At 49.0% G+C, this 24,269-nt stretch overlaps 7 protein-coding genes across 7 annotated transcripts; 4 read left to right on the top strand and 3 right to left on the bottom strand.

Annotated features, from left to right (window-relative positions):
* Positions 1-4,685: 4,685 nt before the first annotated feature.
* Positions 4,686-5,179, top strand: PEX2_068440 (Sm-like protein LSM2; the record flags this gene model as incomplete). The annotated part of the gene is made up of 3 exons (XM_016744115.1): positions 4,686-4,699; positions 4,766-5,016; positions 5,148-5,179. The coding sequence occupies 3 exons, from the start codon at positions 4,686-4,688 to the stop codon at positions 5,177-5,179; spliced, it is 297 nt and encodes a 98-aa protein (XP_016599828.1).
* A 696-nt stretch (positions 5,180-5,875) lies between these two features.
* On the top strand, positions 5,876-8,470 carry PEX2_068430 (DNA cross-link repair protein PSO2; the record flags this gene model as incomplete). The annotated part of the gene is made up of 2 exons (XM_016744114.1): positions 5,876-6,811; positions 6,866-8,470. The coding sequence occupies 2 exons, from the start codon at positions 5,876-5,878 to the stop codon at positions 8,468-8,470; spliced, it is 2,541 nt and encodes an 846-aa protein (XP_016599827.1).
* Positions 8,471-9,501: 1,031 nt separating this feature from the next.
* PEX2_068420 (alpha/beta hydrolase) lies at positions 9,502-10,760 on the top strand (the record flags this gene model as incomplete). The annotated part of the gene is made up of 2 exons (XM_016744113.1): positions 9,502-9,827; positions 9,884-10,760. 2 exons carry the CDS (start codon positions 9,502-9,504, stop codon positions 10,758-10,760), a joined length of 1,203 nt encoding a protein of 400 aa, XP_016599826.1.
* Positions 10,761-11,024: 264 nt separating this feature from the next.
* PEX2_068410 (zinc finger protein) lies at positions 11,025-12,296 on the bottom strand (the record flags this gene model as incomplete). Its single annotated transcript, XM_016744112.1, has 2 exons — positions 11,025-11,265; positions 11,314-12,296. 2 exons carry the CDS (start codon positions 12,294-12,296, stop codon positions 11,025-11,027), a joined length of 1,224 nt encoding a protein of 407 aa, XP_016599825.1.
* Positions 12,297-13,347: 1,051 nt separating this feature from the next.
* PEX2_068400 (cytochrome P450) lies at positions 13,348-14,997 on the top strand (the record flags this gene model as incomplete). Its single annotated transcript, XM_016744111.1, has 3 exons — positions 13,348-13,640; positions 13,694-14,500; positions 14,559-14,997. The coding sequence occupies 3 exons, from the start codon at positions 13,348-13,350 to the stop codon at positions 14,995-14,997; spliced, it is 1,539 nt and encodes a 512-aa protein (XP_016599824.1).
* A 637-nt stretch (positions 14,998-15,634) lies between these two features.
* optB (small oligopeptide transporter, OPT family) lies at positions 15,635-18,058 on the bottom strand (the record flags this gene model as incomplete). Its single annotated transcript, XM_016744110.1, has 2 exons — positions 15,635-16,299; positions 16,357-18,058. The coding sequence occupies 2 exons, from the start codon at positions 18,056-18,058 to the stop codon at positions 15,635-15,637; spliced, it is 2,367 nt and encodes a 788-aa protein (XP_016599823.1).
* A 2,519-nt stretch (positions 18,059-20,577) lies between these two features.
* On the bottom strand, positions 20,578-22,837 carry PEX2_068380 (putative C6 transcription factor (Leu3); the record flags this gene model as incomplete). Its single annotated transcript, XM_016744109.1, has 7 exons — positions 20,578-21,329; positions 21,395-21,654; positions 21,713-22,150; positions 22,200-22,508; positions 22,569-22,675; positions 22,724-22,772; positions 22,830-22,837. 7 exons carry the CDS (start codon positions 22,835-22,837, stop codon positions 20,578-20,580), a joined length of 1,923 nt encoding a protein of 640 aa, XP_016599822.1.
* Between the last annotated feature and the right edge of the window lie 1,432 nt (positions 22,838-24,269).

Here is a 24,269-nt window from a genome sequence, read left to right as displayed (position 1 = left end):
GTTGGGAAGGGTTTATAGTCAATTGGGCGCTTTCCACCAGCCACGGGGCATGTGCAGTGACCAGCCGATCCCTCTTCAGAAAAGAGTCACTCCGTTACAGGCACTACTGCAGCATTGGGCACAATCCAACCAATAAACCTAGTTTGGAGGGTAGTGGACGTTGATATTACTGGCTGTGAGGAAATGGGCGCGTCGCGCTGGACAGGGGTTTCGCCCGTGAGCAAAGAGCCAAGGCCATTTTTTGAGCAAGAATTGAGTGAATGAGAACCAAAAATGCGAAAAGGGACCAATGAGATTCGTAGAGAGTGTGATGAACCGCCTGGGAGGTGGGATGAGAGTAAGATGCAGTGTGAAGAGGCTAATGATTGGTTGAGTGTAAGCGCCGGGCTACTATCTTTAGCCAAATTAGTGACCTTCGGAGGTGGATGGAACATCAATTATGCAACTTTCCAGCACCTGAACAAGCAGGAAATCAACATAATTAATGTCATATGATACAAAAGTCGGTAAGATGAGGTGGCGATCATCGGGCAGTGAAGGGAAAAAACAGAGCAAATGAGGGGAAATGGGTGCCAAGTCCAACACAGTACATACGAAGCACACTCTACTACTGCACGCTAGAGAAGTATAAGGTCTCTTAGCAAGGAATAATAATAGAAATTATGTGTTAATTGACCTTCTTGTCACACTTTACCCCTCTCATTATCATGTACTAGTGATATCTCCACTCCTTGCTTACACCGATGTGACCCTAAAGGCGCGTAGAGTCCCGGAGTCCAGTTCAATACAAATCATGGACTCTTGCTTATGTTGGGATGAACCACTGTGATACAATTTTGAGGATTATTATTTGCCAAAATTCAATAAACTCCTGCGGGTTTGGCCTCATTTAGACAACATCACGCTAACTATGCAAAGTATAATGCCTGGGGTGACTATACTAGTGGAGTTATGTGATTTATATTGCTGTTCATCCCAGTATTTTACCTTGACCAATCCCAAATAACAATTTTGAGCAACATAGGTTCAAATCAACGGATTTTAATTGCTTTCGCCGTAAAAGTACAGAAGTAGATTGTTCCAACCCATGCTGTATTACACAAATCCCCAAAGCATTCTTAGTTCAGCGGCCCGATCTGAGGTCTTCCAGCCCGTCTCACGCTCAATTCTAGTGAGGTGTTTTAACAAGAGGATTTTTTCGGAACAGAACTCATCAAAATCATAATTCTTAGCGGCCGTCGGTCTATCACCTGGAGACTCGGACAGAGTATCCCGGACGGATGGTGAGGCTACAGAACCTCCAAGTACTGTCCCGGCGATGAACAGGGGTTGAAGCTGATTAACCCAGTTGGGACTTTAAATCGGAGAAGTATTAGCATGGTTCTTTCTCTGCCTACTGCTCAACATACTGAGATGGGTTTGATATGGAGATTCCGACAAGTTCCCGCGCGTGCCAAATAATATCACCCTGAGACCTAGTGAGCTAAAAGAATCGAAGCCTTTCAAGACGAGAACGGAGCTCACAATTTCTTGGGGAGGGGTATATGGATTTTGTGGTTCCTGCGTAACGAGGCCGGTCTGTAGAAGCAGCATACAGCCGGAATGGTAGAATGTATTGCCGCAGTCTGGAGAGTCAGCTGGAGGTTGATTCTTCAATGAGGTAGAAACTTACTAGGAGCAGATCTTATATATAGCGTTTCTGGAAAAACCTTTGTGGGAGGGAAGTCTCTTAGCAGCGGACAGACCTCTGACGGTCGCAGCTGGTACCACTTCTGCATTTCATCCCAAAGAGTGCAAATGGAGGCTTTTAATCCAGCTGCCCTCATTTCTTTTCTAGATTGCTGCCAAGTTGAAAGAATATTCACAGTCTTAGCGAAAATTAAGATCGCAAGATTGCAATAGTCATCCAAGTCTCCGTTGGCTAAAACATAATCAATACACATATTGTCGACCCAAGACTCTGTTGGGATTAACGTCGATTTGCCGCTATTGAAGGCTGCCCATAAATCTTTGGTGATCGCAATCAGCTAAGGGCTTATGTCTGCAGTTCATGAGACTACGTACCAATTCGAGCAAAGGCCCAGAAGCTCGCCTTCACTATGCCTTCACTAGAACCATTCCACTTTTGGGCCCGCAGAAATCCCGCACAGCCTTTCAAGTGACGTCTCCATTCTTCGACTCGCGAGGCCATCATTTCGTAGACACATAGAAGGGTGCAAGCAGCCAAAATAGACGTGTCGGCTTGTACCGGGTCCTGGCCAAGGAGCAACTGAATGGTAAACTGGTAAAGCTCTAATGTCACGGGCCGCTGCCGCATATGAACATAATCTAGCTGGCGGGAGGCGAGTGCTAGTGCAGCAGCGACAAATGAGGAGGATTTCATCATCTCGTGAATGCTCTTCACGGTGAAGTGCATTTGGGAGTCAGTTGTCTCGCACCAGGTACCTGTCTCCCGTATAAAAGCGGAAATAAGTTGAAGCTTTTCTCCATCTGTGATTGGAAGCTGTGGCTCTGACTGGGGGGTTGCATTATTTGATCTTGCCTGGCCTAACAAGAAAGGGTATAGATGATGCTGTGTATCCGTCGCTGTAGGCTCATGCAATAAATGAAATTGTTGGGACTGAATGACCGGGGATAGATCATGGTTACCACTCAATGGGCTCGCTGGAACTTCAGAAGCCGGCAGGTTTCGCTTTGTGTAAAGATCGGCGATGCTCAATTCTCCAGAGATCAGCTGTGAGGATCGGTGAGAGACATGGCTAGGTGAAGATTCATCTTGAGCTGGAAGGTCGGGTCCGTAGGAAGGGTGATCAGGTGTCGAGTATCCATCTATGATGACGTTGGTCTCATCAACAAATTGCTGATGCTGACTCGACCTCCTCCCTCGCCTTTCTTCTACTTCACACAATGCAGCCGCTTCACGATGTGACAGACTAATTGTACGCGAGGGATGGAACGAAGCCTTAACTCCCCATCGGCAGATTTGGCCTCGCACTTCACAACCACGGCATCGTGATCGTGCCCCATCGCCTACGTGATATCAGCTCATGTTACATTTTGACAAAAGGGAGATTATATTGGACTCGCATTTGCGACGGCGGCTGCGACACTGAAAGCTAGATCCCCTCGTCAGTACTTGGTCTGAAAGACGCAGGCCAGAAAGCTCACCAGCCCGTTCTAGTCCTTTTCCGGACTGGGCGATGACTCGAACCTATCTCATCCCCAGTACCCTGGGAAGATACTATAGCATAATGCTTACAGTTGAAATGCAGGGGATGTGGAACGTGAGGTATGTCGATGCGCAGGCGACGAGAAATTACATGGGCGGTGACGTCGACGCTCGAATGAGGAAAGTGGAAGCGCCTCACCCGACCTGGCGCTTCCACTTTCCACCCTCCACTTGGGCACATCCTCTTGCACCCTCGGTTCCCACAGTATTGTCGCTGAAAGAGGAAGAAGATTGCTCAGCGCAAGACAGATTTGACCTTAAAGGTCATATTATCTCTGAAAAGACACCAACGGACATGGAATAAGAAAGTCTCCAGGGCTGCTGGACCACCTCGGATAAATATGTACAATCAGCCAGAAATCATATCCCCAAGACATCGATTCTCATAGAAGTAACTTATATCATCCAGGAGTTATTAAAGAATTCTTCTTCCCCCAACCTAACCCATCTTCTCTATTTTCCTTGTTCCTTATTGCATCTTGCCTGCCGCTATCATTCAGAGTTGTGCTGCCGCTTTGGAGGTTGTTAAATACCGCCCCTCCGTCCTTAAATCTTGTTGCAAATCTCGTTGCCTTTGTCGTTGCTGGCCTTCCAATTGAATTTCCTGAAATTGGGGTGAGCAAAACCGGGTGAAGTATCTTAGAAGAAAGTGTGACACTGGTAGTGAAGTGGTGAGGAATAGGGTGTGCGTTGTTTTACATCGAACTATGCTTGCTAAATCGATTGTAGACCCTCGGTTTTCCAACGACAAAGCCTCCATTGACATAAAGAAAGACGGAGATTATTCCTACGTCCCCTTCAAAAAAGTTTGGAAATTCGAACTTAATGGGTTTCAGATCGATGGGTTGTTTACTTACCTGGCCCAGCGATTAATCATATAGAAGTTTGTAGCGCGACAGCTACCTTTCAAGTGGAAGAAGAGACCTCGGTAAGTAAAATAACCTGAAGCGTAAGTCTGAACCTATTCAGCATGGGAGGATTTTCATTCGTTGATATAGGGCATGATGGGGCTTGAGGTTTGCTCAGTGGAAATTGGGCTAAAGCATGTGTCACGGCTGTGAAGCGGGTATAGGTGCAGTTATAGTCTGTGTGACAAATGAAAAACGACGAGAATGCTAAGACGTCGCAGAGCCATTTATTTCATAAGAATGTGTGCTGCCTGATCTAGAATAAGGCTCCAACAGTTTTGGTAATGTTGAGTTCTTGGAAGTCATCGGCCGCTTATATGGGACCTTGCACGTGACCATCTCCGACGGCTTCTCTTTTGCATCTCGCCTTACCAACTCTCGAGCGCCGTCGACATTCCTGTCTCTGAATCTTGGGATACTCATTAATTCAAGCTTTCATCTCCAACCCGAAGCGTCATCCGACACCGGCAGAACACAAATCACCGCTCTGGTCCAGCGTACCTCTCCTCATCCAAGCACCCCTCCAAGCTTGTCTATCCACCGCAACCATGCTTTTCTTCAGGTATGCTATGGCGCGAAGCGCATGCTCATTTCGCATGAATGAAAACTAATAGATACTTCATTGCAGCTTCTTCAAGACTCTGACCAACCAGACTGTCACTATTGAGCTCAAAAATGACATCCGCATCCGTGGAATCCTGAAATCAGTCGACCAATACCTAAACATCAAGCTCGACGACATTGAAGTGTTGGACTTGGCCAAGTACCCTCACCTGTCTTCGGTGAAGAACATGTTTATCCGAGGAAGTGTGGTGCGGTACGTGATGTTGCCTCGGTCGGAGGTTGACGTGGGGTTGTTGGAGGATGCCACACGGCGAGGTGAGTTGCGCTTCGTTCCCCGAATGAGTTATTGAGATCAGTACATGATCTCGCCTCTTTTCAACCAAGCATCAACAAAGGTTGCGACCGGAATTTCCATTCGAATAAATACTAACAGAGTCATCATACAGAGGCTGCCAACCAGGCTGGTAAAGCTCGGTAAACGATCATGGCCTCAATTTTACGACAAATCACGCATCGCGCTCTTCAATACCTTTGTTCCCACTAGGTGGTTTCTAGCAAAGAAAATGACTATATGGCCAAAAGTATGGGGTTTCAGGTGGCCCCCAATATTGAGATGACCCAATTGACGGCCGGGGTGACGGGTTCATGCAACGAAAGATGTTCGAAACTCCCATACCACTAGAGTGCGCTCAAGATACCAAATAGACCTTGGATCGCCGCTCATGAATCCTGCTGATACGCCGCAAAAGCAATTTCGTCGGAGATTACCCGCCTATAGCTCATGCTGGCTGGCACCTGGGCTGCGTTGTTCATGATACCTCGTTAAGACTTTTTTTGCAATAATGAACAGCTACTTTTTTTTGGCCATTTGACTAGATGGCAAAGCTCTAAATATACTAAAGTCGAATGTAGTCCTCCAGACTGGAGCCGAGTAATATGGGACACGTGACTTCGTGTCGCGATCCGGTTTCTTCGCGCCTCTCGACCCTACTGGTCCGACATTTTCACTGGCGACCGTGCGCATATTATGGACATACTATACATTTAACTACTGTCCGTGTTTCAACCAGCCTAAAACTACCTTGGAACTGCTACGGGCTCTCTTACACCCTCGCCACGACTCGATTCTCGCACACGGTGCAACCGACTCCCACCCCTCCGTGACCGAGCCACAATGGCCGGTTCTTACGCGAAGAAGGGGGCCACGCCATCCAAGGGATCTTCTGGGACAAGACAATCGTCAGTAAAGCGCAACTCGAGCATCTTGAGTTTCTTCCAGAAGACCGACACGCCACCGGGCGCCACTTCTCGCCAGGCTCGGATCACCCAATTTGCAACGGCGACCTCACGTTCACCGAGCAGCGGCCGGAGCACTTCGACTTCCCAACGAGGGAACAATTTAAGAAATGATAACTCTGATGGACTTTTTCTGGAGGATAAAAAGGGACTGGCAAAGATTGAACGAGCAGCGGCGATGAGCGAAAGAGAGCGATCACTGACGCCTGATATTTGGGGTGACGATGAAGAGTTTTTGAAACTGGATGCCCAACGATATAATGAGAGTGATACAGCGGTCAAGCGTCGGAAGGTCGACTCACCGGGCAACCCGGTCGACGAAAAACAACAGCCAGACACTGAATCGAAGACTACAAAACCACCCACACCTACACCTGCACCTGTACCCGCAAAGACCCAGAAAAGGAGCGGACCATTTATCGATGAGTCCGATAGCGAGGATGATATGGAAGCATATCGGGAGCTTCATGAACCCACTCCTGCCACCAAGGGTGTGACGAACGAGACGTTGCAAATGGATAACATAGTGGCTACAGAACGCACTTCCGAACCAACACCTCCGCCACTGGTAAGAGCCGCCACGAGTAATGCCGATAATGATGAATACGCGAATTTTGACGATATAGAAGAAGACGAGCTTATAGGGGAAGAGTTTCGAAATCGGCCTTGGGAGGGCGAGGAACAAGAGCAGGAGATCGACCTTGAGGTAGATCCTGACAAAGATTTAAACGACTGTTCTGGTGTAGAAGATATTGAGGGGGGAGTGAGCACATGTCCTATCTGCCAATCGGTACTAAAGAGTCTTAATGAAACGGTAAGTGTTCATTATTGCCATTTTGGGCAATTGAAATGCTGATTCTCAGCATAGGCCATTGCAATACATGTCAACGACTGCCTCGATGGAAAAACCAACTCCATCCCAGCCACACCCGGAGCTAAGCCCATGATGAAGCCGACACCCAAGCCAGCCGACATCGACAAAGGGCTGACACGCGCAGAGCGCGCTGCCATTGCCCGGCCTGCGCAAGGTGATCCCTACTCGCAGAACAAACCCATTGGAGGTTCTGCATTCTCCAAGATGATGGCTGGAAACGCAGAAGATACTGCTTGGGCTACTGCAGCCGCAAACGAGGTCTCTTCTCGTGGCAAACAAGCCTACCAGCGGACTTGTCCATTTTATAAAATTCTTCCGGGTTTTTCCATATGCGTTGATGCCTTCCGCTACGGTGCCGTTGAGGGGTGTAACGCCTACTTTCTTAGTCACTTTCACAGCGATCACTATATAGGGCTCAGCAAGTCCTGGTGCCATGGGCCCATTTACTGCAGTCGACCAACTGCCAATCTTGTCCGTCAGCAGCTCCGTGTTGATCCCAAGTGGGTAGTTGACCTCGAGTTTGAATCTACCACTGAAGTACCGGAGACGGGAGGAGTGCGGGTCACCATGATACATGCAAATCATTGCCCCGGTAGCTCTCTCTTTCTTTTTGAAAAGAGATCTGGGAATGGGCCCAATGCCAGTAAACAGCGTGTGCTGCATTGTGGTGACTTCCGTGCATCACCCGCTCAGGTGCAACACCCACTTCTACGCCCCGATGTGACCAACCCAGTCACTGGCAAGCCGAGACAGCAACATATCGACAAATGTTATCTCGACACCACATACCTGAGCCCAAAATATGGGTTTCCCGCCCAGGAGGATGTGATCACAGCGTGTTCAGAGCTATGTGTGCGTCTGAATCAGGAAGTAGGTGTAGGACCTGATACGGGGAAGAATGGCGCAAGTGGCTTGATGGGCAAATTTCTTTCCGCGGCCACAGAGAGTAACAAAGAACCGGACAAACCCTCACAGGCCGGGGGTCGACTACTCGTAGTCATTGGCACTTACAGTATTGGCAAAGAGCGGATATGTATGGGTATCGCCCGAGCACTTGGATCAAAGATCTTCGCGACCCCACCGAAGCAACGAATCTGCGCCTGCTTGGAAGACCCCGAACTCTCCGCGATGCTGACCAGCAATCCTCACGAAGCACAAGTACATATGCAAACTCTCTTCGAGATCCGTGCCGACACCCTGGCAGACTACCTCGATGGCCTCAAACCACATTTCTCCCGAGTCGTCGGTTTCCGCCCGACCGGCTGGACCTATCGCCCACCAGCCGGGCGACTGGTACAAAATCCACCAGTCTCCACTGTACTGCACGGCGAACACTGGAAGTCACCATACACTAGCCAAGACATCACACCGCAGCGCGGCAGCACTCGAGAAAGCGCCTGCTTTGGTGTGCCCTATAGCGAACACAGTTCGTTCCGCGAACTTACCATGTTCTGTTGCGCTTTGCGTATCGGGCGCGTCATTCCGACGGTGAATGTTGCCAGCCAGAAGAGTCGGGACCAGATGAAGGTGTGGATGGAGCGGTGGGATGCCGAAAAGAAGAAGAACGGGTTGTTTCCTGTCACTGGCGATCGGTGGTGATCAACGGCCTGCACATACCACATATGGATAACATAGAGTATATTTATCGCATTGAAATTTACATAGCGACTGCATTTATTTGTATTTAACTTCGGGTTTGAACGGCTAGTACTCTTCTCGCTCTCGTTCCGATTTTCTTTCTCACCTTAGTGGTTTCAGACTCCATCGACTACTCCACTTATCCAAAGTCTAGGTCCTTGAACCTGGGAACGCTTGTAGATCGTTGCCTTGGATTTTGGTATATATCGTAACAGTTGGATCTATATTCTCGCTAATGCACCTGTCAGGGGACTGTTTTCCCAAAGAACCCGCCAACTCCCCTTAACAAGGTCAAATTTAGCATGTGGGTTCTGTGTTCGAGGTAAACTACTCCGTACTACTCCGTAATCTGGTACTATATCCCGACTATCTATACGTATAGCCCCAATTTTGAATATCACCTAGTTCCGCTGTATCCGAGTTATTATATGCAATATCTACATAAAAACAAGAGCTTGCGATGATCCAACCTCGGCAGATCAGTAAATTGTGTTGGATGTGTTCTCATTTTTAGGGCTCGGACCAAGTGGATCAGAAGGATGAGAGATCGTGAACGATAATTCGTTCCACTTTAGATTCGGATCGGCAGTATGCAGCGAGAACTGCAAACTTATACCTCTTTATCCTCTTCAGACGGAGCTATCAGACCAAATATAAACGATGATTGGTGCCGTTAGGGCTGCATTATGTTGTCAAGGACAAGATCCTCTAACGTCCAAGACGCTTTCAGGCCTAGGGCTTAGCACGGGAAAACAACCTTTGATGGGCGTGCACTATCGATATATGCGTTAGTCGGGTTCCACTCCAATTGCAAGGCCTTTGACAAATCATTTTGGGGCCGGTTTTTCGAAATAGACTTGCGGTATTTTGGATGTGTTATTTTGTCGTGGGCGAAGCTTTCGGGTGGAAAAGAAACTCTATATAAGGGAGACAATCCCCTTTGCGCCTGTTGAGCCTGAGTGCAGAGATATCATATCCAAAATTCACTCACGATGCGTACGTCAACAATTGGGCTTTGGGCTCTGACGGCTGGTCTCGCCGCCGCAAAAACCTGCTACAACGTAACCGTTGAGGTCCCTGTCACCGCTCGCAACGGGGTGTTCGACAACATCAACACGCCTCAGACGAACTTTGACGCTACTTCATTCGTCCTCTCGGCGACTAAGCAGGGTAGAAATTTGTCAGAAACAGCTTTGTCGGGCTACGCTACCGTGTCGGGCCACTACAATATCTCGACCCAATACTGTATGCCGAAGAACGCTGGGAATTCGGCCTACACTCTTCAGATCCTGACACATGGAATGGGCTTTGACAAGTCGTGAGTTTCGAGACTTGATTGGTAATTCTAAACAGTGGGCTAACATGAAATGATAGATATTGGGATCTACCATACCACAACTATAACTACTCCTACGTGGATTACGTCTTGTCTCTTGGATATCACACCCTCTCCTACGATCGACTGGGCCTTGGAAAATCCTCACACGGTGACGCAAAGAACGAGATCCAAGCATTCCTAGAGATCGAAGCTCTCGCTCAGTTGACTCGCATGGTGCGCAACGGCAAGATGTCCAAGATCAAGACCCCTGCGAAGGTCGTCCACGTCGGACATTCATTCGGCTCTGCCCAGACAGTTGCTCTGTCCGCGATGTATCCAGAGCTGTCCGATGCACTCGTGCTCACTGGGTACACCACAAGCGCCGACTATATGCCAATGTTCCTCAGCGGCGCCAATTTCCAACAAGCCCGACTCAATGGCAAGAACTCGGACTACACAGCTGGGTACTTGAAGAGTGCAGACATCGGCAGCAATGTATATCTCTTCTTCTACCCTCCCCATTTCGACACCGGTCTTCTCGAATGCGCAGAAGAGAACAAGCAGCCCATGACCATCGGCGAACTCCTGACTATCACTGGTCTGCCAGCACAGAGCAACTTTACTGGACCTGTTTATGTCATTGATGGTGCGAACGATGTGCCATTTTGTGGAGGCGACTGTTTACATACGGGTGGCAAAGCGGCTTCTATTCCTGCTGCTGCCAAGGGGATCTTCCCCTTGGCCACTGCTTTCTCTGCCTACGTCCATCCCAACACTGGCCATGCTATTAATCTGCACTATAATGCCACCGGGGCTTATAAGCAGATCAATGACTTCTTGGGGGCTCACGGCTTGTTGAGCAAGAGTCATCATAATGATCATGCTCGTCATCATCAGCGAAAAGATGGGGGAACTAAGGGCCCTGATCTTTGATTCATGTACATTTTATACATTTATACCTTGAAGGAGTAATATGTACATACTACCTGGGTTGTATGTACGTAATGTACGTAACATATTTCCTCTGCCGGGTGGGGCTTTTCAGTTAAGCTTCATCGGATAGGGTCAGAATCTCCTATTGTGACTATGGGAAAAAAAAAAAGCTAATAAAAATATTCGCAAATTCCCCCTTATCAAGGCAACACCCCCATTATTCATTACTCAACGCACTTGCACGGACTTTGTCCCTCCTCATAATCAGAAAAGCTCCCCAACATTTGCCTTCCGTCCTCGGCTCTCAATTTCGGCAATGAAACGCCCAGGCATTGCGCTTGTAGTCAGAACACGGCTAACCTCAAGGTACCGCTTGCGAAACTCGGACCAAAGCTTTTTATCCTTAGCAGTGGTCAACTCAGGTGATGGGTAGTAGGGGTCGTTCCAGGTAAAAGCGTCCACGATTTGTTTCAGACCTGCAGGGTTCTCCTCAAACTTTGCGCACCTATCGACATGTTAGTAGTGTCCAGCAATATTCGGGAATAGTACCCACATATTAAAATCGATGAGCCACATGCTGATTGACCGGCGAGAAAAATCAAACCGATCTCCTAGCGACCACTCGTCCTCTTCCGTAATCTCATCTGACCGCGGCATTTGAGACAACAAGGGGGAGCTACCAAGGATGAACTCGATGTCGTTGCCATCAACGCCAGCTTTCCAGTGTAGAATGGCCAGGGTTTGGGCCATAACATGGGCAAACGCACAGGTGTCCAGTTTCAAATCCTCCATTTCGTTGACATGTAGTGGGAAATTTCGCAATTTGAAATTCTTCACATTCGGGTTATTCTTGTTCATCATTCGGCGTCCGAGATAGACCCGAATCAAGCAGTTTATATTCTCTGGCTTGGCCAGGAACTCCGACTTGTGTTTCTGAATGCTTGGAGGGCAAAGAACATCGACTATAGCTTCCCTAACTGGGAGGGGGAGGGGGAAAACACGGCTTGAGATCATAGCGAAATTCTGCGCATCTGCAGTCTGTGGGAAACGAAGGCTGTTGTTGGTCCAGAAACTTTTTGACTTGGGCGTTTCCCAGCTGTACAACTTGGGAATGTGGATTTCCAGTTTCATCAGATTCTCAACATCTTCCATTGCTTCCTTGACAGAGGCGTGCATCTTGAAGTCAGCAAGCAGTTGGGGGACCTTAACCAGGGAATTGGGAAGTTTCGCGACGGTATCAGTTCCAACAATGGCGTAGACAGTACCGCACTGTCCTTTTCCGATCTCCAGGAATTGTTGTTGCGACGGATTACCTCGGGCTGCATTGTTCAGTTCCGCGAGGCTAGAGGTAGTTGATATATAGGATTTGGTCGACAGCATGCGGGAAAGGATTTCTTCTGGCTTTGCAGCAGCGATTTCCTCCGGGGAAAAAAAGGTATCTTTTGCCAACTGGAAACCAGTGAGAGCAAGATCTTTGATCGATTCAGTAATGGAATATCCCGAATCTTCGGACCTGACCTGCTTGCGACGGTCCATAGTGACAAGGACGTCTTGCTGGTCAAAGTGTGAGGAAATGTAAGAGAATATGTAGGAAAAAGTAAGAGAAAAGTAAAGGTTCAGGGAAACCTCCAGGCGCGGACAAAGCTCCAGGCGTAGGAAAAAGTAAGAGAAAAGTAAAGGTTCAGAGAAACTTCCAGGCGCGGACAAAGCTCTAGAGGCGCAGAGAAAAGTGAAGGTGCAGAAGAAGGTCTAGGCACAGAGGAGGTAAAAAGCTCCAGACGCAGCGAAAGCTTGAGGCGCACAGAAAGGTTCAGACGCAGAAAAAGGTAAGAGGGACAGAGAAAGGTAAGAGGGACAGAGAAAGGTAAGAGGGACAGAGAGATGTCCAGGCGCAGCGAAAAGGCAAGGCGCACAGAGAAGTTGAGGTGCAGAGAAGAGTCAAGTTGCAGACAAGAGCAGAGAAGAGTAGAGGAGAATATGCAGCAACCTTGGAAATGTACCGCTCACCTTTACGGCCCCGGGGGTTGTAGGTATCTATGGATCCATGGATGGGTTCTGCACCTAGTGGCCGATCGGAACCAACCAAATAATGATTATGTAATATATACGATGGATGCCTGGTTTACGAGGCATCAATCGTACCTCGTGCCGATTTCTCCCCCACACTCTTTTCCGACAAATCAAAAACTAGTGATTTATGCCAAACACAAAATGCAGGCAAACCATAACCAATATGCGACCGCTGATTTGCCTGAACGCGTCATGCCAATAACCGAAACCGGGGTGCCGGAGGTCCGGAGACATAGGACGGCACTCTCCACGGATCTCCGCCGCCAGTCACTTAACTCCACACTACCGAAATTGCTTCCCGTTGCTTTGCATTACCCTCGGGGATGATTCGATGACCGGTGATCGCTCTTTTCATAAATAAGTTGGATTCTTCGCGTTTGGTCATGAATCTGAGCTGATTCCTCTCCATTGAACATACATTCTATATTTATTGATTGACATTCTCCTTTTTGCATTGGGCCGGTACCTTTTTTTTCCCCCGACTTGTTTGTCCAACACTTCTATACAACACGTCGCCATGTTAGTGACACTCGAAAACCTTCCGTTGATTCTTGTCGGCCTCGCCGTAGCCTATTACTTGGTGCCGTATGTGCAAAAGTCGCACCTGCGTGCCATTCCCTCTGCCGGGTTTGCCGCGTTCACCAACGTTTGGCTACTGCTGCAGGCCCGCCAGGGACAAAAGTACCTGACGATCGACAAGGCCCACCAGAAGTATGGAAAGTTTGTCCGCATTTCACCTACCCAAGTGTCCATTGCCGACGACGAGGCTATCCAGGCCGTCTATGGACACGGCAATGGCTTCTTGAAAGCGTACGTCAATCTTATAGCCCATAAAAACTACACTGAAACTGACAATATCTCAGTGACTTCTACGATGCCTTCGTATCTATCCGCCGTGGCTTGTTCAACACCCGTGACCGTGCCGAGCACGCTCGCAAGCGCAAGACCGTCTCCCACACTTTCAGTGCCAAGAACATTGGCCAATTCGAGCAGTATATCCACGGCAACATTGAGGAGTTCGTGAAGCAATGGAACCGTCTCTCCGACCTCCAGGGTAACCCCAAGACCGGCTATGTCAGCCTCGACGCCCTCAACTGGTTCAACTACCTGGCCTTCGACATCATCGGTGACTTGGCTTTCGGTGCTCCCTTCGGCATGCTCGAGAAGGGCCAGGATATCGCCGAGATGCGTCTGGACCCCAAGGACCCTCCCAAGTATGTCGCCGCCGTCGAAGTTCTGAACCGTCGTGGCGAGGTCTCCGCTACTCTTGGCTGCATGCCATCTATCATCCCCTATGCCAAGTACATCCCGGACCGCTTCTTCTCCGAAGGTTTGGAAGCCGTTGAGAACCTTGCTGGTATCGCCATCGCCCGTGTGAGCGAGCGTCTCAAGCCAGAGGTCATGGCCAACAACACCCGCGTGGATCTCCTCGCCCGCCTCATGGAAGGCAAGGACGGAAACGGTAACCAGCTTGAACGCGCCGAATTGACCGCCGAGGCCCTCACCCAACTCATCGCCGGCTCCGACACCACCTCCAACACCGCCTGTGCCATCCTCTACTGGTGCATGATCACCCCTCACGTTCTCCCCAAGCTGCACAAGGCCCTGGACGAAGCCCTCCCCAAGGACATCGAAGTTCCCACACACTCTATGGTCAAGGAAATCCCCTAGTAAGCCCTCACCCTATTCCACACAAAACATAACCCCCCAAACTAACCAAACTGTTAGCCTCCAATGGGTGATCTGGGAAACGATGCGCATCCACAGCACATCCTCAATGGGCCTTCCCCGCGAGATCCCTGCCGGTTCCGCTCCCGTGGTAATCTGCGGCCGCACCTTCCAAGCCGGCGACGTTCTCTCCGTCCCCAGCTACACGATCCACCGCTCGAAGGATATCTGGGGCGCCGACGCCGAGAAATTCGTCCCGGAGCGCTGGAGCCCCGAGCGTCTCACCGCCCGCCAAAAGGCTGCCTTCATCCCCTTCAGCCACGGACCTCGCGCTTGTGTCGGTCGCAACGTCGCCGAGATGGAACTGCTCGTTATCTGCGCTACTGTGTTCCGACTTTTCGAGTTCGAGATGCACCAGGATGGACCTATGGAGACACGCGAGGGATTCCTCCGCAAGCCGCTTGCTTTGCAGGTTGGCATGCGTCGTCGTCGGGTTTGAGCTGTCCTTTTTGGGATATAGAAAAATATATACGCCCTTGTAAAGAAGGGGTTTAAGGATTGAAATTGTTTGGACCTAGGGTGGAATGGAATGGGATCTTGGATTTATATTTGGATTACCATTTGTCATGATTCGATGAGAATGGCTGGGTTGGTTCATTGTGCTTGCCTTGGGGTAAGTATGTTACCGCGCAGTCGATGATGACTTTCCTTTTGTGGCTTGTCGATTTTGGTTTCGGTTTTGATTTTGGTCTTGGTGGCCGTCAAATATCGGGAATCTGATGAGCGTGTACATATGCCATATTTTTATATATTTTTGCTTTGAAACTATCTTCGAGTTTTACAAGAAAATACTGCTCGGTGCTGTGAATAAGAAAGTCAAGAAAATATCAGGACTTAGTTCCTTGCTGTATTATTAGGTGCTCGTCGAGCCTCAGATGGATGAACTGGGTATATTAAATACAGGACATGTGAAGAAACAAAAATCAATGCTAGAGTATACTATAATGTCGTGACTATTCGTGGTTGACGTGAATTAAACGGAGATCCGAAGAATTGTAGCGTGCCCCGACTCCGACCGCAGTTGGCTACCAAGTAGCAAATGGGAACCAAACGTAAGAGGTAACAGGTCCGACTTTCTACCATGTGGCAGGACCAAAGGTCGAGCCCGTGGGCACAGGATCCCGAATGGCCGAATCGGACATATCCATGGTGTCCGTAGCGATTTTGGTACCCCACCAGGTGGGGAAGTCGGTATTGGTCAAGGTGAGGGTCAAGAAGATGAGAATGGTGCACAGAGCGAGACCGACATCCAGGCCAGCGGAAAGGACGTAGTTGTACTGCATCCACCATCCACGCCAGCGGTCACGGATGTACTTGTTGAAGACGTATCCAACGATACCCCAGGAAAGATAGTTCAGAGGGGTAGCGGGAGGAATCAAACCGGCACCACCGAAGATGATGGGGGCACTGAGGTACTTGATGGGGCTCTTGGGGAAGTAGCGGGCACCGATATAGATCAGGATGGGGAGGATGCCGCCGGCGAGGAAGAAGAACATCAAGGGCGAGTACAGCTGGCCGATGGAGAACATCCGAGCGGGTCCAATAACACCCCAGATAACGGAGGCGTTGAAGAACACACGACCGTTGGGGCAGGAGAAGTGGTTGGGCTGGAACTGTGTGCACACGTCCTTGATGGCACCGAGAGCCCAGTTCATGGTGCAGATCTGCACCAGGGATGACCACAGACAAGCGACCATCTGGGCCATAAATGTCACACGGGGAGGAATCTTCATGTAGTGACCTAATCGAATCGGTTAGTATAACAAATTGACACTAGATAGACACTGACGGAACGTACCGATTTTCAAATCCTGTGAGAAGTACATTCCTTGGTACATGCTGATGTAACCATAGGTCTTGAACAGCATCATGGCCATAGGTTTACCGGGCTGCATGTAACCGATGATGAACTCGGTGATGACATTAAGGCCGATGTCGATGTTGGTGGCAGCCTTGACGATGCCAATGGGAACAAACCAAACCGCGGAAATGAGCAGAGCAATGATGAAGGACCACCAGCTCATGTGCGTAGCCCAGCCCAGGATAACACCAAATCCGAGTGCGACCATGGCCAAAAACACGCCCAAGTACCACCAGATGGGAACTTCAGCGTAGCGAGACATGAGACGGCCGTGGACATCTTCTTCCTCCTTTCCGACGCGACGGAATCGAGCCCAAATATCCGCACCGTTGAAAAGACCGGTCTGAACGAGCACAGCGATGATACTGGCAAACGACAGCCCATAGGACAGCATGAATGTTGTTGACAGGAAAAGAGGGGAGTAGTTCGAGTATTTCGCAGGGTCAAAGGTAAAGTCCGGAGTAAGAATCTTGCTGACATTATAGGAATGACCGGTGTTATCGTAACTGCCAGAGTCGCTCATGGGCAAGTGCTGAGCGTAGAAGAGATTGGAGTAGTGAATGGCGGGGGTGACAATCCAGAACCAGAGGAACATGCCGATCATTGTATTGGAGATAGCATACCAAGGAGCGATGAGGGGACTGAAGTTGAATCCAGAGATCTGAGTCCAGTCGAATGTCATTGGGATAAGCGAAAGGCCGGTCGATCCACCGAAGAGCTGGTTGATGACAACGTTCTGGGGCTTGATCCAGGTGACCCAGGCAAAGACACTCAGGAACGGCGCGATGTAACCGGGGAACCAGTACCAGCAGAAAGAGCCAAGCATGGCATACAGGAACATCTGATATTTGCCGATCTTCCAGCCAGCGACCGATTTGGGATCAGGCCTGGTGCGATCGTGCAGCGCAGCGAAGAGTGAGGTATTGATCAGGGTGGAGGGCCAGATCATGGCGGCGGGCTGTACGAGGAAGCGGGTGAAGAAGCCAGCCATACCGAAGCCCAACATCTGAGTGGAGATACACATCAGGATCTCGAAACCCCAACCAAAGTTTTGTTTATAGAAGGCACGTTGGGCCAAGAGGACATCCGTCGCGTAGGCGGCGCCACCACCGAATGTGGCGTTTGCCATGATAACCACAATTGCATGTTCCTTCTTGGTGAAAGTACCTGGGTTGAGTTGGCCTTTGTAGCCGAAGAAATTGACGGTGTAATTGGGCATCCACATCTCCCATGCCTTACCCACTGGGTAGGCGACAACCTGTGCAATGTATGAGGGAATGACGATGTAGGGCTGGCGCATGGAGAACAGCATGTTAAGGGCAGAACCGATGGTCGCAAATAGAAGACCAATGACCCAGGCGCGAATAGTGTTAACAGGTCCACCCTCATCGATATTCGGCACAGCAGAGCGAACCTCGGGGTATGGGGAGTTTTCCAGGAGTTCGTGGGCGATTACCTCCTGGGTAGTCTTGTCGGATGTGTGCAAGGCCTCATCGAGTTCCTCAGCAACATCCTCGGGCATATTAGGATCCCAGTGATGGTGGTCCTTGAGGTCACGGAGCTTCTTGAGGTTCACATCGGGCGCGGTCTCGTCGACCATCGCACCAGTGGTGACGGCGATAGACTCGTCCTTCTCCATGATGAACGATATGGAGTAGAGATGTCAACTTCACAGGAAGGAAGGGTGAAATGAGAAAGAGAAAGCATCAACAGTGGGAGAGTCGAATGTGATATAAAGCTGGTCGTAGCTAGTCGTAGCTGGCCGTGGTCGAAAACAAGGCCGTCGGAGTTCCGCCTTATCGCCCAAAGAGGATATCTCAGGCTTATCCTGAAGTGGATGTAACCCAGCGGGGATGAAACTGAACGGTGAGGCAAGAGAATTGATTCGATGGAAAAGAGAAAGTGGGGGGAAAGAGAGACAGGGGTCAGGAGTGAAGTGAGAGATGGTTGGACAAGAGACGCGAGACTTGAGTGGCTGGAAGCAGGTGCTTGAGGCGGAAGGTGGCAATGTGCATATAAGAAGCAGCCACCAAGTAATATCATCCCATGTTGTGATTTGGCCTTATTTCGGCTTGATAGCTCACAGACCTCTTATGTATACAGCTTATGCATAATCTGGAGAACGTTCGTATCTTGAGCACCTGAATACTCGGTGGCGTTCCTTGGGTTACGTTCGATTCTACGGAGGACTTAATGTAGAGTTTGCGTTGGAGGGTGTTTCAGGACAAAGAAATAGAGGAATCCATGATGAAATACCTAGGAAGTTAGTACGGAGTATGGTATAGTATGTTTTGTGTAGTATCTCTCTTTTCATGGGAAATATTTCGAAATACCTTTTTTAGAGTGTGTACTATGTACAAAATACTCCTTACGCGGATTCCAAGAAACAGAAGCAATGTGCTCGGAGCTTGTTAGTGATAAGCCGGCGCACGGAGGGAAAAGGATGAGCCTGCCGTTATGGACTTAGCTTACACGCTAATTTTGCAGCTAAAATGGTGGCCAACCAACCATGTCCATGCCTTCAAGCCTGGTTGACCCATCTCCGGAGCTAAATATCAGTTTCGGGGAAATGGGATATTGCCAAGTAATGCCAAGAGAATTTCCTTGCCGATGATAATAATAAAAAAACAACCGACGATAGCCTCTTATCTCTGGGCAACGACCAGGTGTACGCGATACTCGGCCCGGGATAGTAGCGGAGTTCATACCAATATCCAATCTCATCTTAAGGTATCTTGAGGTCTTGGCAGTCCCTCGGAGTCCCTCGGAGTCCCCGATATGAGTGTTGGCAGCTGACAAAATTGACAGCTCAGGTAGGGCAAAATAAGCGCAGTGGAACGATGCACCATCTGTATGGCTCAACAGTGTGGGGAGACTTTTTCTAGCGGGCTTCTACTTCGTGTAACTTGCATTATTGAGCTGGATACCTTCCGAATGTGATAAGGTCGGTGCTGCGTTAGTGGCTTCGAATCTCGCATGTCTCAAACCGGAGAACCACGGAGTTGCAGGGTTTGCAATGGGCGCTTATAATCGATATTCCCCATTGGTTCACATGAAGACCAAAGATATGTCAAGTGATGGGAGATGCATTGCGTGATAGGAGGGATCAATAATTGCCACCTAGAGATTGCATTAATATTATGTTATGTGAAAACGTGAATGGAACCGGAGTCCCGCTGTACGGAGGACTCCACACGTGGGTTTTGCTTTGAGCTGTGAACACGAGCTCCTTAACCTGGGGTAAATAGCGATCTGAACCCCTTGCAATCATTTTATGACCAAGGAGGATGAGGTAAAAGCTGGGCAGGGGGCTTGTAAGAGACAAGCATAAGCCGAGGCTAAAGTGGGGATAAGACCATTTACGACGTCCACGACGTACCATTGACCGCCTCCAATATAAACAACCCAGTAACCAGCCCTTGCAATTATTCAATACCAATGGAGTATGTTGTATGTACTTCGTAGGTAAAATGTTGTCCCCAGCAAATATTACATTAATAATTCATCCACGGAGTAATGCTTGTCAATTCATAATAGTGCATTTTCGGAAAAACATCCCCTTAGTGGCTACTTCATAGTCCATATCTAATTTGCCGGAGATCCTCCGAACCAAACTTCCTAGCCCTATCGCATCAATCCCTCTATCAGGCAAGTAAATACCGGGTATCGCCAAGTGGGGTGCTAGAAAAGCACAATCCATAACCCCAGTCTGTGCCCCGGCCTGCAAGGCCACGCGTACAACGCGATCTGTGTGGCATTGCTCTGGCTACTGAACCTTAGTTAGTAGCGTGGGCTTGCTTGTAAGATCTTTGTTTTAACATCTCGAGGTGGGACCTGCGGTTTGTACGCTCGTCGGAGTGTAGTGTCGGAATTTCGCTGAAGAAACCCGGGTACCGGAAGATAAATTTTCCGATTGGTCGAGATCGGCAATGCTGGGGCCTGATACTAGCTTCCATAACTATGCAGTTGGGATCACAAAGGGCGTAATCCTTGATCGGTATACTCCGTATTCCGTACTGCGTACTCCGTACAACATACGCCCTTCGTGATCGGTAGCCCCGCTCTACAACGTTGTCTCACTTCAACCGGACGATGGAAACGCGATGGTAAAACAGACCCTTAAGCCTTAAGCATGGGTTCTAGAGTCAACTTAAGTGCTCACGGTAGATTATTCGCTAACGACAAATCCGGAGGAAATGAGAAAATCTCATCACTTAGCCACTCGAAATTTGTGAAGTAATCCTCGTTCATCTGGAACTCTCCTTGCAGAGGACCCACGTTCTGAATAAACCCCCTAACGGGCTCCCGGGCGGGTTCTGTTCCCATTATAGCACGCGCTACCTCGGTACCCGGAAGCGTGTTAGTTCGGGGAGGGCCATCGATTGACTCCGTGGATTGCATTTTAGCGCGCGCGTTGGGTTCATATTCATCACGCCACCACCAGACAGCATCCAAAATCTGACTGAGGATCAGCCGACTGCGAATTCGAAGTCCGGTGTATTCCGAGCCATCGCCTTTGCGGAATGCCTTGCTGCTATTCCAGAGTTGATTCAAGACCGTGATCATTTTAGCGGCTGTATCGCTTCTGTCGGTGGACATCAACTTAGCCAGATTGATGGTGGCGAAGAAAGAGGCCTGGGCACGGCTTGTATCGAGTCTGCTGGAAGCAAAATCGCTTTTTAGAATCCGCAATAGTGCCGTCGAAGCCAGAAGCAAACCGAAGCTTATTTGGACAGGTGCCATAAAGAGAGATCCCATACGATCCGCCAAGCCTTGAACATAGTCTATCAAGTTGCAAGCGGAGACGATAAGACGAGGAAGACATCCACTGGAGACGAGTGTTTGATTTTTGTAGAAATGGAAGCTTTGGATTGCCATTCGGCAAAGGAGAAGGTGGTATCTCTCGTGGTCTGCAGCAAGGGATAAAGCGTTAGCAGATGGACTATTGCCGATGAGACCCGTGTCAGAAACAAACCGACTACTGCCTGCAATGCAATATCGTCCACCTCTCCCTCATACTTCCGCAGCAAGATGTCCAAAGCCAGCTCCTGATCCAGAGACATGGCACGAACTCCATTCTCCAGAACCGCCTCACTGCATTTCCCAACGACCTCCTGGCATCTGAGTTTCTGAACCAAGTGTGGAGCAATCTTATCAAATAGCACCTGGCGTTGGATCGTATCCTGTGCTAAGCTGACTAGATTCCGCGGAGATTGCCCTTTGATCACACAAGACCTAAAATGAATCAGCACGGTACGTTCGCTTCGCCACACTTTGAAAGAAAGAAACCCACCGTTGGTACACAAGCACGCAATGAGCCCAGAGCTCCGAGCGTCGGACCATATCCAAGTCTGACGAAGCCGGGATTTTCACTCTGGAAAATTCATGGCTCGACATTGGGATATGGAAACCATTTTGCATCGCTACATGCAAAAGCATTCCGCTGAGCGGAAATGTCACATCTGGGCGATTTTCCTTGGGAAACGGCCAAGTCAGCAGGAGCAATAGTCCCTGTATGATGTACCACGGCGCGCATGTTGACAAGACCGACAGAAATGCCATTTCTGTGACTTCCTGGGCTAGTGCAGTGTGCAAAGTCGGGTTTCGGGAATATGACCGACTAGCAACCCCGATGACTGCCCAGAACAGGAATGGAGACTGTGCGTAGTAAGCGTTCGGCTTTGTCTGCGCATCGAGGATAGGGAGGAATGAGGCATAGTGACGGAAGAATCTGTGAGATGTTAGAAACACGCTGACCCGAAGCTTTTGGGACCATATACAATTGATACAGGTCGTCAATTTCCCCGCCTGCGACGGTAACGCTTTTAAGAAAACGGGGCTTTGTGACATCATTCTCTCCCATCATTACACCCGGTGGGGAGCCCGTTGGTGCAAGATGATATTGGGGATAGGCCAGCGACAAACCGTGCGAATCACCCAATGGAGCATCCGATTTCAGCACTCCCGGTGCCCCTAGGTCCGTTGCAGCTGTTGATAACGCAATCGGCACGGAATCGGTGTTCAACTGCTGAGAGGTCCGCAGTTGCTGGCGCCACTGCTCATTCTCGTGTTCTAGTGCGATGTATCGGCTTTGGAGGATATATGTAAGAAGCGTATTCGCTCCGTCTTACTTGGATTTGGGCTCTTACCGACGCTTGTGCTCTCTTGTGAAGCTGTCGTCTATAGTGCACTCGAGGTTGCGTTTGCGGCATCGGGAACATGGTATACTCTCGTCCCGCCAGACATCGCATCTAGCCTACTAGAGTCAAAACATTTTTTGCGAAGGGAAGTCTTTGGTATATACCTTTTGCTGACGGCACATAGTACACGCCTTCTTTCCTTTTTTGGGTAACCTGTTGGATGGTCAGCTTAGTATGCTTCTTTGGACGGGGAACAATAGATACTCGTACACCTCCATTGTTAAGATTCTGGCGAACACAATCCTGTATTGCGGCTCTCAGGTAGCAAATGCGATAAGCCTCTCTGTTTATCGCCTTCACCTGGTTTTTTGATCTTAGAACAGGGGAAAGGCAGAGTCGTAGACCCCAATCCCGGTAACGGGATGATGGGGGGTTTCTGATTGGTTCGACGAGAAGGGTTGGGGGGCAGCGGTCATGTGATGCTCACCTATAAAGCAGTCACACCGCTTTCCACATCCTATTACTGCCTGTATGCCTCAGGTGTCAACAAACGGTGGGGTGTACCACGTGACTGTATAGGAAACATGGATTTTCCTGAGGTTCCAAGGTCCTGCCAAGGTTAGAAGTTTAGTCTCTAAGTATGTTTACAATTACAAAACTGAATTTGGATGAACTCAAGCGCATTCAAAACCTATGTTGTGAGCCAAAACTGTTCCGCGAGACTGAAATAAATTTTGGGAAGCCAAGCAAGACGAGCCCCACAACACAAGACGAGGCACTTCTTGCCGAGCCTTGTTTTTATGGGCCTCCTAGCTCCGAACGGCTAATTCTATTGTGGATTATTTTGCTATACTTCGTCTCGGTGTATCTCTGCTTGCCGAGCGTCCTACGGACTACCAGACTTCCTACTCCTACGGATGATCAGATGCCGGTTGAAGCATATGGGGCACTTCTATATATTTTCAACTTCTTCCCTGCCATGTCTAATCCCTACTCCCTGTTATATATATATAAGTTCCGTTTATAGTTTCCGCATCATGCAATATTGTACTCCGTGCATGGTAAAGTGATAGATAAAGCAAACATATATACGTATATACTCCGAAATAAGCAACGGCATCTAGGCTAGTTCTACTGCACAGGGATGATGCTATAGCGAGACTTCAGCTTGAAGATTAAAGATTTCGTAGAACGGATATGCTAAACTCTGTACTGCTGAAATGAAGGGTGGCTGACATATGCTTGATTTGTTCAAGTCTCGCTATTTCCTTTTATAGGGTGACAACTGAGCATAAGGAGGGCCTACCTACGGCCATAGCTAGATAATTTAGCTTACTCTCCTCCGACCGAATCGTATTGACTTCCTGGTGACCCCGGGCCCTCATTGAAAACAACTATTCTAAGGTTGTATAACTATTCAAACCTTTATCCCAGTCTACTGGTTGAACGTGTTGATCTAGTGCGTTTAACTCCAACTATTAGTATAGCTTCACATAGTATTATGTATCTCCATATTCCTTAATGATTAATGTATACATGTCCAACATACATATATTTCTAGGTGTATTCTAGATCGTATTGGGACCATCAGCGGAATTGTCCCGAGGTCTCGATGGTGGCTTATGAAATCATTTCGGACTCGGAGTCACCACGCTCGAAGAGTGGCTGGCCTATACTCTCAATGACTATCTCATCAGAAGGTTAATCCAG

This window comes from Penicillium expansum (genome assembly GCF_000769745.1).
Source record: "Penicillium expansum strain MD-8 chromosome Unknown contig224, whole genome shotgun sequence".
Lineage (NCBI taxonomy): Eukaryota > Fungi > Ascomycota > Eurotiomycetes > Eurotiales > Aspergillaceae > Penicillium > Penicillium expansum.
This window is presented reverse-complemented; position numbering and strand designations above follow the sequence as displayed.